Source organism: Hevea brasiliensis, chromosome 9 (genome assembly GCF_030052815.1).
Source record: "Hevea brasiliensis isolate MT/VB/25A 57/8 chromosome 9, ASM3005281v1, whole genome shotgun sequence".
NCBI lineage: Eukaryota > Viridiplantae > Streptophyta > Magnoliopsida > Malpighiales > Euphorbiaceae > Hevea > Hevea brasiliensis.
Genome location: NC_079501.1, coordinates 7,588,035 through 7,602,147, shown reverse-complemented (window position 1 = coordinate 7,602,147; position 14,113 = coordinate 7,588,035). Strand labels below are relative to the sequence as shown.

The window sequence follows — 14,113 nt, the reverse complement described above, 5'->3', positions numbered from 1 at the left end:
GAATCGGGTTAAAGTTATAGGCTACCCCACCATTTTCAAACCTCTCGAAAGCATTCCAACAGTCAGAATTGGCATAGGTAAACTTAAACTCCGAGTTTCTTCAATTTTGTAGTGCTGGGTTTAGAATAAAATTTCATAAAATATTCGTGAGTAACTAAAAAATTATAATTCCTTTTGCGTTAGCTCTATAATATTGCTAGCTAGAATTTTTAGAATTTTTAGAACTAGCTAGAATGACTTTTGCAAAATATCTGATTTAAACCTTATAATTGAATTATTAGATTATGTGAGATTTGCCTAAGTTGGAGGGCCCAGGAGGGGCCATGTGTTGTTGTTGAGATGATGTGTGGCTTTAGAAGTATGATTTGAACTATTTTGTAGGTTGGGTAGGTTCTAGGTATAAGGAAAACTCTGTTGAATTTTCAACACAACATAGGGTGTCTTTGGTTCTTTTTAAACTTGTATTAAGTCAATTATATTAAATAATTGTAATATAATTATCAGGTGAGCCGGGACAGCCTTTCACCTCCTTCCAGCCACCACATTGACCTCAGTTTACGTCTGTGAGCAAAATATTGATTTTAATTATAATTTCAATATTATTATATGTTCAGGCATGCCCACGCATCACTTATAAATATATATCCATAGAAGTTAAATACTAGACACATTTTATATTGCATCTTTATTTGATGAAATATTATGGATATTGTTTTATGGTAATTTGGAGCAATGTGCGTGTGTTGGTGTGCGTGTGGTGTGTGATATCGGATATGGACAGAGCGGGTAGACGCGGCTAGAGCTTGACTCACTGAGACCCGATCCTTTTATGGATAAGTCGGGTAGGCACGGCTCGAGATGATCTCGCTGGCCCCGCATTTAAACTATTAAGAGAAAGTCCGACTTGAGATGTACTCGCTGGCAGAGGTTGGATTAAGAGGGCTGTATAGGGGATCAACTCCCATATATGTACTGTTTGAATATTATGTGGGTGTGTGAGTACTCCAAATTACTTTTTTATTGTTTACAATATGATTTGTATGAAAACTATGAATGTGTTGTATTCCACTCTTTAGGATGCATTAGTTTTAGAAAGTTATAAAAATTGTACTTCAAATCGGTATTTTACTCTCTGAGTCGAATGCTCATTCCTGTTCACCTATTTTTCCAGGATATAGGAGGTCTTTTATTAAGTTTAACTTGCTCTCTTCTTCGCAAGTCTACTATCGACATTTAATTATATTTTGTTCCTTTACTTTGTTCTAGAACTCCGCATGTATTATTATTATTAGTGATGTATTCATTTGGATATGTTATGTATGTATTAATTGGAATTGTAAGCATAATATATGAGTATGCATGGATGATTATTGGGTTGAATGAGGGAGCTGAGCTTCCATTTGAAATAGTATTGTTATAAGTATGTGGAAGGTGAGCTGAGCTCCCCAAATTATTATGTATATATTGTGCTTACAGGTCGAGTGAGTCAAAAACTCCCCGTTGGATGGTCCATATTATGGTCAGACTCTATCCGATTAATTTCTTGAAATTGGGCTCAACATGGGCCTTAGGATTGGGTTAAGGAATAGTTAGGCTTACTACGAGCCTCAAAGGCTTTAGGTTGGCCTAAGTCCTAGTGCCGGTCCGACTCATAGGTTGGGTCGTGACAGGTTTTTCCCCTCGAGAGGAATGTTTTGGACTGTTCTCAGACTGTTGTGGTAAGATCTCATAATAAATTAGAATTGTGCCTAGCTGGTTTAATTTGTTGGCACATTTGGAAAGCTAAAAACACTATCATCTTCAATAATATCGAGCCTAACCCATTCAGAACTATAAAGGAGGCCCAGAATGAGATTGAGAAAGTGCAATCCATCTCTTCAACTCATTCACAACATCATTCTTCGCCTTTTATGATTCTTGCCAATCAACAAGTTTCACTGAGATAGATCCCTTCCCCTAGGAAATCTGTCAAACTCAATATAGATGCATCTTTTGAGTATGAATCTGGTAAGGGCGGATATCGAATTATTGTGAGAAATGAATTTGATCACCTTGTTGATGGGTGTGAAGCAGCATTCTCTTGTCTCTCCCCCTTGGAAGCTGAAGGTCCTGCCCTCAAAGTTGCAACAAATTTTGCTAATGATAAGGGTTTCTATCCATGCATCTTAGAATTGGATACTTTGTAGATTGTCCGTATTCTATCTGATCCTCTAACTCCCATCCCATGGAAATTGGAAACTATCATTCATGATGTCAAGAATAAGTTGTGTAATCAAGCATTTTTTTTTGTTAGTTTTCCCCTAGATCTGCTAATAGGTGTGCAGATTGGGTAGCATCTAGTGTTAGAAAAGGCACCCTTATAAATGGTTGGGTTTCAAATCCACCATCTAAGCTCTTTATCATTGTTAGCCACTGATCGCTTGTACTCTTTTTCTGATGAATGATAGACCAGTTTTCCAAAAAAAAAAAAAAAGATAAAAAAAAAAGAGGCTTCAGTCACTGCAACGTCTCATTCGCTCTCAATTTTGTGCAGGCAGCGGTGGTTTGAATTTGAAGGGAGTCATCATTACTTTCACAGTCATGATCACCTGTTTCCTACCGCCACGGCGTCGTTTAGTGTTCCGTCCAGTCACCTAAAGTTGCTTTGTCTTGTTTAAGGCGGCCACTATGCTTTCTATCAAGAATTTTAATGAATATATAGGAGAGAGGGGATTTGCTACATTGTGTCGCCGTGTCCTGTGATATAATGCACACTCTTGTCTTCCTCTTTCTTTTTGTCTATCTGTGTGGATTGATCTACGAATGGCTTTCATGATTTCTATCTGCTCATAAGAGAAAACTAACTTCTAATACAAATTCGTAGATATATAAACCATATGATAGCAGTCCTTGTAGAAATGAGCACAAAGACTAAATTAGCCAGATTTGACAAATAATTACAATGGAATCAAAATGTCTCCAGCACCACATCAAAATTGTTTTTCCTTTGGACTGTCAAAATCTCTTGAAAACTGATGTTCAACAGCAACTCAACTTTTCCATCAGCTTTCAAGCAATAACAACACAACATTTAGAAACTCCACCAGCCGATGGCTTTTGTTAGGCATGCAAGTGGCCAAGGCATGACTGAGAAACATGCTTGGTTCTGAAGGGTTAACCAAATTTAGTTTGAACCTTGAATGGTCTGCAAGAGATGCTCAATTCTATACTTCATAACAGGCTGACCATGCCGGGTCTTTTTATACATCTTCCCTCTTTCAGCTTTTCTATGAGCTAAAGCCTTACCTCTTTCTTCCTTCTTTGCTTTAATAATAGCCTCCCTCTCAATTCTTGCTTCCTCTTTCTCTTTGTGCTGCTTCTCATACATTTCTCTCAAACTGTAGGAACCATTCTTCTTGTTCTTCTTCTTCTTCATCATTTTACTACTTTCTCCACTTTCATTCTTATCCTGTAATCACACTTGAAGCCGTAAATGAATCGGTTCAAATTTTGCATGCATATAAATCTTGAGTGCATTTGGAATCCAAAAATTTAATTTAAGATTTGGAGCTAATTTAATTCAAAAACCCATAATATTACAAACCAACAATTTGACTATATTAAATTAACAACAAAAAGAGCTAATATTACTATGTGTTTCAACTTGGAATCCCAACCAAGATCTATGCCTCTTCGACAAAAATCCAAATCCTTTGTCATCATATTTCAAGCACAACACAGTTTCCCTACTGACATTCTAAAGCCGAATTCCTTAGAGTGATAAAGGCATTATGAAAACGGTAACTGATATTTTGAGATGATATGGTCAAGATAATTCCATACCTCCATAGGTTTGACAACTGAAGAGTGATCATCCGGCTGATTTTGTTGCTTTAGCTTTTTCTTAAACATTCTCACATACTTTGCATTCTTATAGAACTCTCTTTGCTTCTCTGATGGCAAAAATAGAGAAAATTTTCAATGGAAAAGCTATATCTGTGTAATACATACAAAATAAACAAAATACAAAACTTGAATCCCCTTAAATTTGGCAAATTCTTGGTTCATAAAGGGGGTGGGAGGATTGGTTATTAGACTCGTGGAAAGAAAAAGAAAGCAAAAGCATTTAGAGATACTACTTATCCTTCTTTCATTAAAAATGCAGAACTGATGGTTAATACAACACTCCATCATTACTATTGGAGGGCATAAACTAAGATCTCCATCACACGCTAAGAAATTAGTCTAAGAAGCTACTTTAGCTCTGCTTCTATTTGACCTTTCATTTTTCAAGATAACATGATTTCTAAACCTTTTAAGTCTACACAAATGTATCACCTGGAAGATGCGCCAATGCAAAAACCAGAAACAAAATTTATGTTGTAAGAAGATAAATAGCACAGAAACCATGTTTACAGTCCATTCAAGAAAATCTGCACTTTCTAAAGCTATTCTTTTTATTATATTTAAGGGGAACATCAAAAGCTCAATTGCAGAACCAACTAGAATTGAAATATTTCAACTCACCCAAAAGGTCAAAATCAAGCATACGTTTCACAGCCTCACAGATTGAAAACAATACTAAAGCAATCAACAGCAAAATATCCCCCACCCCACCCCCCAAAAGACACACACACACACGAAAAAAAAAAAGAGAATATCACTATATCGAATTCAGAGCCAGACTAGAAGCCAAATTTTAATTTTATAGGCCTACTAAGCTGCTTAGGCTTCACAGTATCAGCCTTCCTCATGCTATACAAACAAACCTACTAAATTTGGAGCTCAAACCAATATTTCCAATCCCCCTAAACGCACCACTGATTAAAAAAAAAAAAAGGAAAAAACAGAAAGACTAGATTGAAAATACACAATAGCCTGAAAGTCAAGAAAAACTAAAGGAAGAACAAAGTACAGGGGAGAAAATAATATACTTATTAAAGCAGGGTTGTATTGATTGCTGGTGGATTTGGCATTAGCGAAAGCTTCAAGGGACAGACCGGGACCTCCCAATCTCATCATGTTCTTCTTCCTTTTCATGCCGATAGAATTTGGGCTGCTGATCTTCTCATTCTTTTCCTCACCTTCTTTTGAGCTCCGATTCTTCATTTTCTACAAGATTATCTTATTTTTGAAGCAATTAACGATCCAATAAGAGGAGAAATGTCCAATTTGGGAAACCTAACCCTAGTTGAAGGAAGAGAATAGACGAAATCGTTACAGTTCACATGCCTATATGAGGAGGTACTGAAGTCGGGCAATAATACGGTGTAGTTTCTTGAAAGCGGGACATGGGCCACCAACATTTCGCGGATTTCCTATGCCCATTCGACGTCATTTTATAATTTGCTAATTTTATCTTCTTTTAACCTTTCTTATTTATTCCAGTTGATATCACCATTAAAAAAATTTAGATAATTTTATTTAAATCCCAAATTAAAACTTGAAAATTTTGAGTTCTCATAAGTAACTTATATTTACATCTTTAAATTATATATATATATATATATACTAATTTATTTTTATAATCAATAACTATTAACTTTATATCTATTTATTTCAATTTAGCTTAAATATTTTACTGCAATTGTGTTTTTACTATAAAAATAAAAAATATAAATAGTATAATAATAATAATAATAATAATAATAATAATAATAATAATAATAATAATATATCAAAATGAAAGGTAATATTTTGCAGATAATTTTATCATGTCAATACCTTAATTTTGTTTTATTTGGCAAAGTGGCAGTAGAAAGTTAGTTACTTATTTCATTGGACATTACAAATAACAGAAACTCTTATATAACTATTGTATTTTAAAAATATTCCTCTTATATATAATTGCTACATTAATGAGATCAATTATTGTGACCATCTCACGAGACCTTCAACTCCTTATAACATCCACTAGGCTATGGTGATTGCATTTTGTATCTATTGGCTTAAATCCACAAAAATCTAATAATCAAATGCTCGTCTTGTGTTATAATATAAAAGATTATGAATTTAAATTTTGATAATTTCTTTTTTGAAATATATATATATTTTAGATTTTTCTTACATATATTTGGTCTATTATAGCTTAAGTTATAAGATATAAGATATATAATATGATCTACTTATTAAATATATGGTCCCACATATTTATGTCTTGAATCATGATAGATAGAGTTTAAACAAGAATTCCCTTTTCTTTTAAGATTATTCATAGTGTTTCACCAAAATTCATTAATAAACAAAATTAATTAACAAGGAAGCCCATATGGAATATATAGTACAACCTCATGACGAGCGGATTTCACAGTAATTAAAGCAACAAATTTGTGTATGTTGCTTGTGTTCAAATCTTCCACATCGTTCAAATCTTCCACATCTAGAGCACCTTGGAATGAGTATATGTATAAAAACTCATGCTCATGTAACAAGCAGTCACACAGTGAGTTCACTTGATTCTACTGCATTGTTGGTTATTCTTTCACCATCCATTGGTTGCTTCAATTTGGCATTATTAGAATTCCCACTTTTCTCATTTGAGGCCCACTTCTTGCTAGTTCTTGTGAGTTGGTTTCAGGCACGATATCATTCTTTTTGTTCTTGTAAATCAAGTACAATATCATCTGAACTAATCCAAGAAGGAATCCTAGTACATTTGGTGTCTGAATATACAAGCAGAGACCAAAAAGAAAAGGGGTTTAGGTAGGGAATTTATAGATAGTAATAAAAGAAGCAAGTATATATTTAAATATTATGTCATCAATAGGGTTAAGGACTCAATGATTTACAGCAATAGAGTAGTTGTCCACAGTAAGGCCATATCCCAACCAGTAAATAGCACAAAGAGTTAAGGAGAGTGATAGAGAGAACGGCATGTATTCTACGCTCTTTGTTTTAATAACAAGCCTCTGAATGAAAGAAAAATGATAAGCATATATATATATATATATATATATATATATATATATATAGCAATTAGCATACTCGAGTATTAATTAGTTTGGTGAGTGTTATTAATACAAATGCATGCACACCATGATGCTAAGAGGAGCAACAAAAACAGAGATTGGGACGATGACGCAAATCCATCCTCTCGGAGCCATGTGAAAATCGAGATGTCAATACTCCGATCAATGCATATGTTACAAAGTTGAATGAGATAAGTGATAAGAGACAAAATCCCTTTGACTCAGTTGATAATAATCCCTCAAATTGTGGAGTTGATGATGGCAAATACAATCCCATAATTTTGGAAAATCAGTCCCTCTAATTTGAGGGATTATTATTAGCTGAGTCAAAGGGATTTTGTCTCTTATCATGCCCCCTTAAAGATGATTTTGATAAAAAAGTAATTGACTTGTGTGTCTTATATTTTGAAGAAGAGGATTACATATATATACAAGAGTGAATATCTACTAATAACCATTGTTGATTGATTGACCAAAATTAGAGGGACTAATTTTCCAAAATTATGGGATTGTATTTGCCATCATCAACTCCACAATTTGAGGGATTATTATCAACTGAGTCAAAGGGATTTTGTCTATTATCATGCTCCCTCAAGTTGGAGTGGTCACATAGATGCACACCAAGCTTGCTTCGAAAAATGGTGAAGGTATTTCTCGGCAATGGCTTAGTAAATATGTCTGCCAATTGGGATGTGGTGGAAATATAACGAGTAAAAAAAGTGCCCATGGCCACCTTTTCGCGAACAAAATGATAATCAATCTCAATATATTTTGAGCGAGCATGGAAAATCAGATTAATTGTCATATGAAGGGCACTGATATTGTCACAAAATAGCTGAGGTGGTCGAGAAAGAGAAATTCCAATATCTCGAATAAGATAAGTGAGCCAAGTTAATTTAGCAGTAGTAAAAGCCATGGAACGATACTCTGCCTCTGTACTTGATCGAGCAATTGTTGGTTGCTTTTTGGAGCACCAAGAGATATAATTAGCTCCAACAAAAATGCAGTATCCAGTAGTGGTACATCGAGTGGTTGGACAACCGGCCCAATCAGCATCACTAAAACCATAGAGGGAGATGGGACTATTAGAAAGGTAACGAAGCCCTCAACACTTAGTTCCTTTGTGATATCGAAGAATTCTCTTTACTGCCTTTAAATTTTTTAAAATAAGGGAATTGAAGTGTTGACAAACACGATTGACAACATGAGTAATATCAGAGCGTGTGAAGGTCAAGTATTGTAGTGCACCTACAACACTTCAAAAGGTGGTGGCATCAATAGCAGCATGATTTGAAGTAGTGGATTTGTCCTTGAGAGTCTGTGGTGTTGCAATAGCATTACTTTCTAACATCTTGGTTTTAACCAGTAAATCATGTGTGTATTTGTGTTGTGTTAAAAAGATTCTGCCTTTGAAATGTGTAACTTCCACTCCTAAAAAATAGTGTAATGGACCAAGGTCTTTAATGGCAAATTCACTACTAAGCTGTTGAAGAAGGGTTGCAATGAAAGTGTCATTATTTCCTGCAACTAAAACATCATCAACATAGATTAAAAGTATCACAGTGATGTTATGATTGTGAAGAATAAATAATGATGAATCAGCACTACTGCAATAAAAGCCAAGATGTAATAGGAATCGGGAAAGTCTATCGAACCAAGCATGAGGTGCTTATATAAGGCCATATAAAGATTTTTTCAATAAACAAACATGATCAGGTGAAGAAGAGTTGATAAAACCTGGAGGTTGTTCCATGTAGATAGTTTTCTTGAGATGCCCATGTAGGAATGCATTTTTAACATCTAATTGTCTCATGTTCCAATTGAGAGAGAGAGAGAGAGAGAGAGCTATAACCAACCGAATTGTAGTTGGTTTAACCACAGGGCTGAATGTTTCTTCATAATCAATGCCTGAAATATATGTGAATCATTTTGCAACTCATCGAGCTTTGAAGCGGTCGATGGAGCCATCTTCTTTATATTTGATGCGGTATACCCATTTTGAGCCAACAACATTGACACCAGAGGGTTGAGGAACTAACTCCCATGTCTTATTTAAATGAAGTGCTTGAATTTCTTCTTCCATAGTATTGTGCCAACGAGGATCTTTTAAGGCACTTTGAAATGTCTTAGGAATAGAGACCTTTATTGGATCAAGAAATGGTTTTGGTGATGAGATAGCAAGGGCAACAGAGTCACTGAGATAAGATGGAGGTTTTGGTGTTTGGATGGGACGTAGAGAGGTGGTTAGATGATTATTATTGTCTATGCTAGAATTTTCTAAATTTGGTGAAGAATGGTTAGGCAAGTTGTTTGAAGTGTCATCATCCAAGGTGTTGGGGCTGTAAGAGAATGATCTGCAACTTGATCTTCTAACTGCTGTTGATTTTCTATGAACAAATGATCTGTAACTTGTTCCTCAATTTGATTTTCAAGAAGATTACCTGCAGGATGATTAGAGTAATCTACACAAAAACTTGGATTACAACAATTTAAGGTGGTTTTGGAAGTTTCCATATTTAACTCTTCCTAATCTATGTCAGTCATGTTATGAAATTCATGAGTTGGGCTAGAAGATTTTATAGGTGATTCAAGCCACTCATTAGGTGTAGGAAATTCAGTTAGTTCCAAGTTTGGAGAGACAGAAGCTTTTTGGGATTTTTTATATGGAAATGTTGTTTCATCAAAAACAACATGTTAGGATATATAAACACATTGAGTTTTTGGATTTAGGCATCTGTAGCCTTTATGAATTGGGCTGTACCCTACAAAGACACAAGGGTAGGTTTTTGCTGTAAATTTATTACCCCGCTGATATCATAAAGGAGGGAAGCATTGACATCCAATCACCCGCAAGCCATTATATTGAGGATGTCGTAGGAACAATTTATAGTAAGGACTTTTATACTTCAGAGTAGAAGATGGTAACCTGTTTATCAAATATACAACAGTGTGAAAAATTTCTACCCAAAGAGATAAAGGAAGATTGGCATGAAATAACATAGTTAAACCAATTTCAACAATATGACGATGCTTTCTTTCAGCAACTCCATTTTGCTCAGGAGTACCTAGACATGAAACATGAAGTTCAATTCCTTTTTCTTCAAGGTGATTTAAAAAATTATGTGAACTAAATTCACCTCCCCCATCACATTGAAAAATCTTAATTTTTTTTATCAAATTGGTTTTCAACTAATTTTTGAAACTTTAGAAAACACCCAAAGAAATTAGATTTTCTTTTCAAGGGGTAAAGCCATGTGAATTGGGAGTAATCATCTATAAAGAGTGCATAAAAATGAAAATTTTGATTTGAAGTTATAGGTGTTGGACCCCAAAGATCAGAGTGTATCTTATCAAGGGGAAATTTTGAAATTTTATTAGAGTCTTGAAAAGGCAATTTGCAACTCTTTCCCATTTGACAACTAATACAAACAGCTGGTTTTTGTACCCAATGAGTAACATCAATTTTATCCTTTAATAAAGATAAATTTTTGAGTTAGGATGGCCAAGTCGTTGGTGCCAAATCACAGATGAGGAATTGCCTTTTCTTATTGCAGTTAAAGCCTCTTGATAGCCTTCATCTAGTGTGTAGAGCTGTCCATTTTTATGCCCCCTCGTTATTGTCCTTTGGTTGTGGTCCTTAACAATAAAACCAGAAGTAGTGAATTCAAAAGTACATTGATTATCTGAAATGAATTTTCCTACTGATAATAAGTTTTTCTTCAAATCAGGAACTACTAACACATCTTTAAATTTTAACTTTCCTTTATCAATTGTAATAAGAACATTTTCAGTATGAGTTATAGGCATAGAGTTTCCATTACCTACATAGATCACATCATTTCCATTGTAGGGCTTAATGGAGGAGAGATTATCTAAATCTTTTATCATGTGAGATGTAGCTCCAGAATCCACAACAAAGGACTGATTATTTAAATTATCCAAGGTAAGGGTAGCAAGGGCTTGTGGAAAGTCCTCCGATTGATAAGAGTAATCAAATCTATACCAACAATCAATAGCTTTATAATTAAATTTTCCACAAATTTGACAAGACACCTTACCATCATTGTTTTGTTCACTAGAATGTCGTTGCCCCTTTATAATTTTGTTTTGTTTAAAGTAGTTTCCAATATTTTGAGTGCTCTGTTATCCATTTTGGCTATTGTAACGACCAGCAGGAGTAAAGCCTTTTCCCCGAGAATTGAAATGAGCTTTGCTATTACGTCTATTTCGACCATGACCGCGCTGCCCAAAGTAGGTTTGAACATGTTCTACAAAAATTTTTTCTTCCTCTTTCCGAGCGTTAAGAGATTGCTTATGTCCTTGAAGAGCTAGTAAAAATTGATTAACAGAAGGATAAGGTGGTTTAGCGAGCACAGCAATACGAAAGTTTTCATACCTTGGCTCTAAGCCATGGGCAAATTGGAACACTTTGTCTTGGTCAGAAACTGGACTTTTAATGGCAGCAAGGTTATCACATATTGATTTGAAATCTCTTAAGTATTCCTCAAGAGAGCGAGACCCCTTTTTGATGGTCATCAACATATTTTTCAAATTTCTCTCCTTCTCTACTGTGGCGGGTAGCAGCTGCTCTTCAATGGAAGTCCAAATCTCATAGGCTGTTTCTCCATTTATAATACTCAGAACATCTTCTGTCATGGTTCCAAGAAGCCATGAAGTCAGAAGTCCATCATTTTCGATCCACCTCTGATAATTTGGATTTGGACATTTCTCCTGATCTGTTAGACTCTCACCTTCTTCAGCAGGTCTTTCTCCATTTGTAAGATGATGGAGAAGACCAAGGCTGGGAACTAAGGGTGTAATCTGATTGCGCTATAATAGAAAGTTGTTTGTATTTAGTTTAATAGATATTAGACTAGAACACTGATGAAAGGATTGGATGTTCAATTTTGGCTCAGTTTTTGGGTTGGATGATGACTGGCCATTTAAAGACATTTTGGTTTTGGCTTGCAAGTTTGATAGCTCTGATACCATAAAGATGATTTTGATAAAAAAGTAATTGACTTGTGTGTCTTATATTTTGAAAAAGAGGATTACATATACATACAAGAGTGAATATTTACTAATAACCGTTGTTGATTGACCAAAATTAGAGGGACTGATTTTCTAAAATTATGGGATTGTATTTGCCATCATCAACTCCACAATTTGAGGCATTATTATCAGCTGAGTCAAAGGGATTTTGTCTCTTATCAATAAGTAGCTTCAAGGCATAAATCTGCCAGATGGTACAACACTTACTGTCAATTTAAAACTATATATATATATAACAGACAGAAAGAGAGAGAGATATGATAATAATAGTATACCGTGGAGGTTTTGGTTGCATATATCATGAAAATGATGAGGTAGATGGTTTCAATGATGCAACCGAGGGAGTTGATGGTAATTAGCATAAATGAATCTGGCTTGAGAGAGGCATAATACAGCATTAACATGGCACTAAACAGCGCTACTGAATATGGTAAGGACTGGAATTCTTGGGTCGATTTTTTCTTGAAAATTTTGTGAAGGGTTGGCCTGAGACAATGTGAGCAAAAAAGATCAATAACATACCATACTTATGAGATCATATATAAAACCCATATCCTAGGTAATTAAGTACAAGGAAAGAGAGAGAGAGAACAAGAGAGTTAACTTACAATGGGGCCAAATATATGAGGAAGGATAACATATTACGTAAAAACATGAAACATAAATAAAATTACTATTAGAGAAATTAATTAGAGAAAATTTTGGTTAAGGCATTGACTAGAAGGTACCCAGAAGGCCAAAGAAAAGAACAAGGCGAGATCATGTAATGCCATTATGAAAATGTAAATGTGAAGCTCTTTGGTATATATCTTATTATATGATTTTCTGTGCATCAAGTTGCATATCCTTATATAAGGCTATAAAGAGAAAGCTGATGACTGGGCAAACTTCATTTTGGACATGTTCTATATAGCTAAAGAACAAACCATTCTCGCATATTTTGTGAGCTAGTAACTAGACGGTGAGTTTTCGAGTTCTGATATCTGCAATTCTCTCTTCAGCTTACCACCTTTTCTTGCCCTTTCTGCTCCTGATACACAATAGTATAGCTTTTAGCTTCGCCTTCCGCTTACTTGGAAGCTTCTGAATGGAGTAGCCCATCTCGCTTTAGCTTCAAGATCATTGGGCGTCAGCCCATTTCTTTTCTCTGTTGCCAATTGACGCTTGCCAGCTGCTGTTCTTGACGTGCGATGCCTTGTCTAACCCAAAAAGAAGAAACAGAAATTGCTTTTCCAACAATAAATGAATTGGAAAAGTTTTTTTTTTTTTTTTTTTTTTTCTATTCTCTTTCAAGACTATTGGAATTAATCTTCTTGTTTGTCTTCAAAAATATAACCAATAAAAACATAAACGTTTTTAAATCTCGTCTAATTCAATATATAAAATATATGAAAAAACTTATATGTAAAATAAATAAAATTTTATATATTTATATTTTAAATTTATAATAAATTAAATTTAAATGAAAATTTTCCTAAATTTTAATTGATTTCACCTTATAATTTTGCAGTCCTCATTGCTATGATGACGCGAGAAGTATGCATTTTGGAGTGAAAGATCGGCTTGTGGCTCCAAGTGTAAAGCAGCTTAAGCGATGACCGAGTGTGAAGCAAATGATTTGAGAGGAAGAAGGACAAATCAAGGCTATAATGGATGCCCAAAACAGCAATTTCTCGTTTTAGCGTAAATTTGAATTACTCTTACAAAATATTATTTTAAAAATATTTAATAAAAAATTTTAAATTTTAATTATATAATTTTAAAAATAATAAAATAATTTGTTTAAATTATTTTTAATGACATTTAAATTATAAAAGATTTAAACTTGACCTCTATTTAATTTGTGAAAAATATTTAAAAAAAAAACTCAAAAAACTAATGAGATATGGAAACATTTATACATAAATAATAATATTAATATATATATTATTAATTTAATATTATAATTAAATAATTTAACAATATATTTCTTTGAAAAATAATATTTATAAAAAATATTTTTTTACATATAAATTATTTTTCATAAAATAAATATAATATTAAATTTAAAACAGCAGTTCCCCCGCGAGGATAGAACTTAATAATAGGGCCCACTGGCCGTTACACTGCCCCAA

At 34.1% G+C, this 14,113-nt stretch overlaps 1 protein-coding gene and 1 pseudogene across 1 annotated transcript; both read right to left on the bottom strand.

The window, feature by feature from the left end:
* Window positions 1-2,844: 2,844 nt before the first annotated feature.
* On the bottom strand, window positions 2,845-5,225 carry LOC110643515 (uncharacterized). The gene is made up of 3 exons (XM_021795912.2): window positions 4,914-5,225; window positions 3,823-3,932; window positions 2,845-3,448 (listed from the first exon to the last, which is right to left on the bottom strand). Exons 1-3 carry the CDS (start codon window positions 5,086-5,088, stop codon window positions 3,164-3,166), a joined length of 570 nt encoding a protein of 189 aa, XP_021651604.2. The 5' UTR covers window positions 5,089-5,225; the 3' UTR covers window positions 2,845-3,163.
* Window positions 5,226-6,355: 1,130 nt separating this feature from the next.
* Window positions 6,356-14,071, bottom strand: LOC110643509 (bidirectional sugar transporter N3-like; annotated as a pseudogene).
* Window positions 14,072-14,113: the final 42 nt, after the last annotated feature.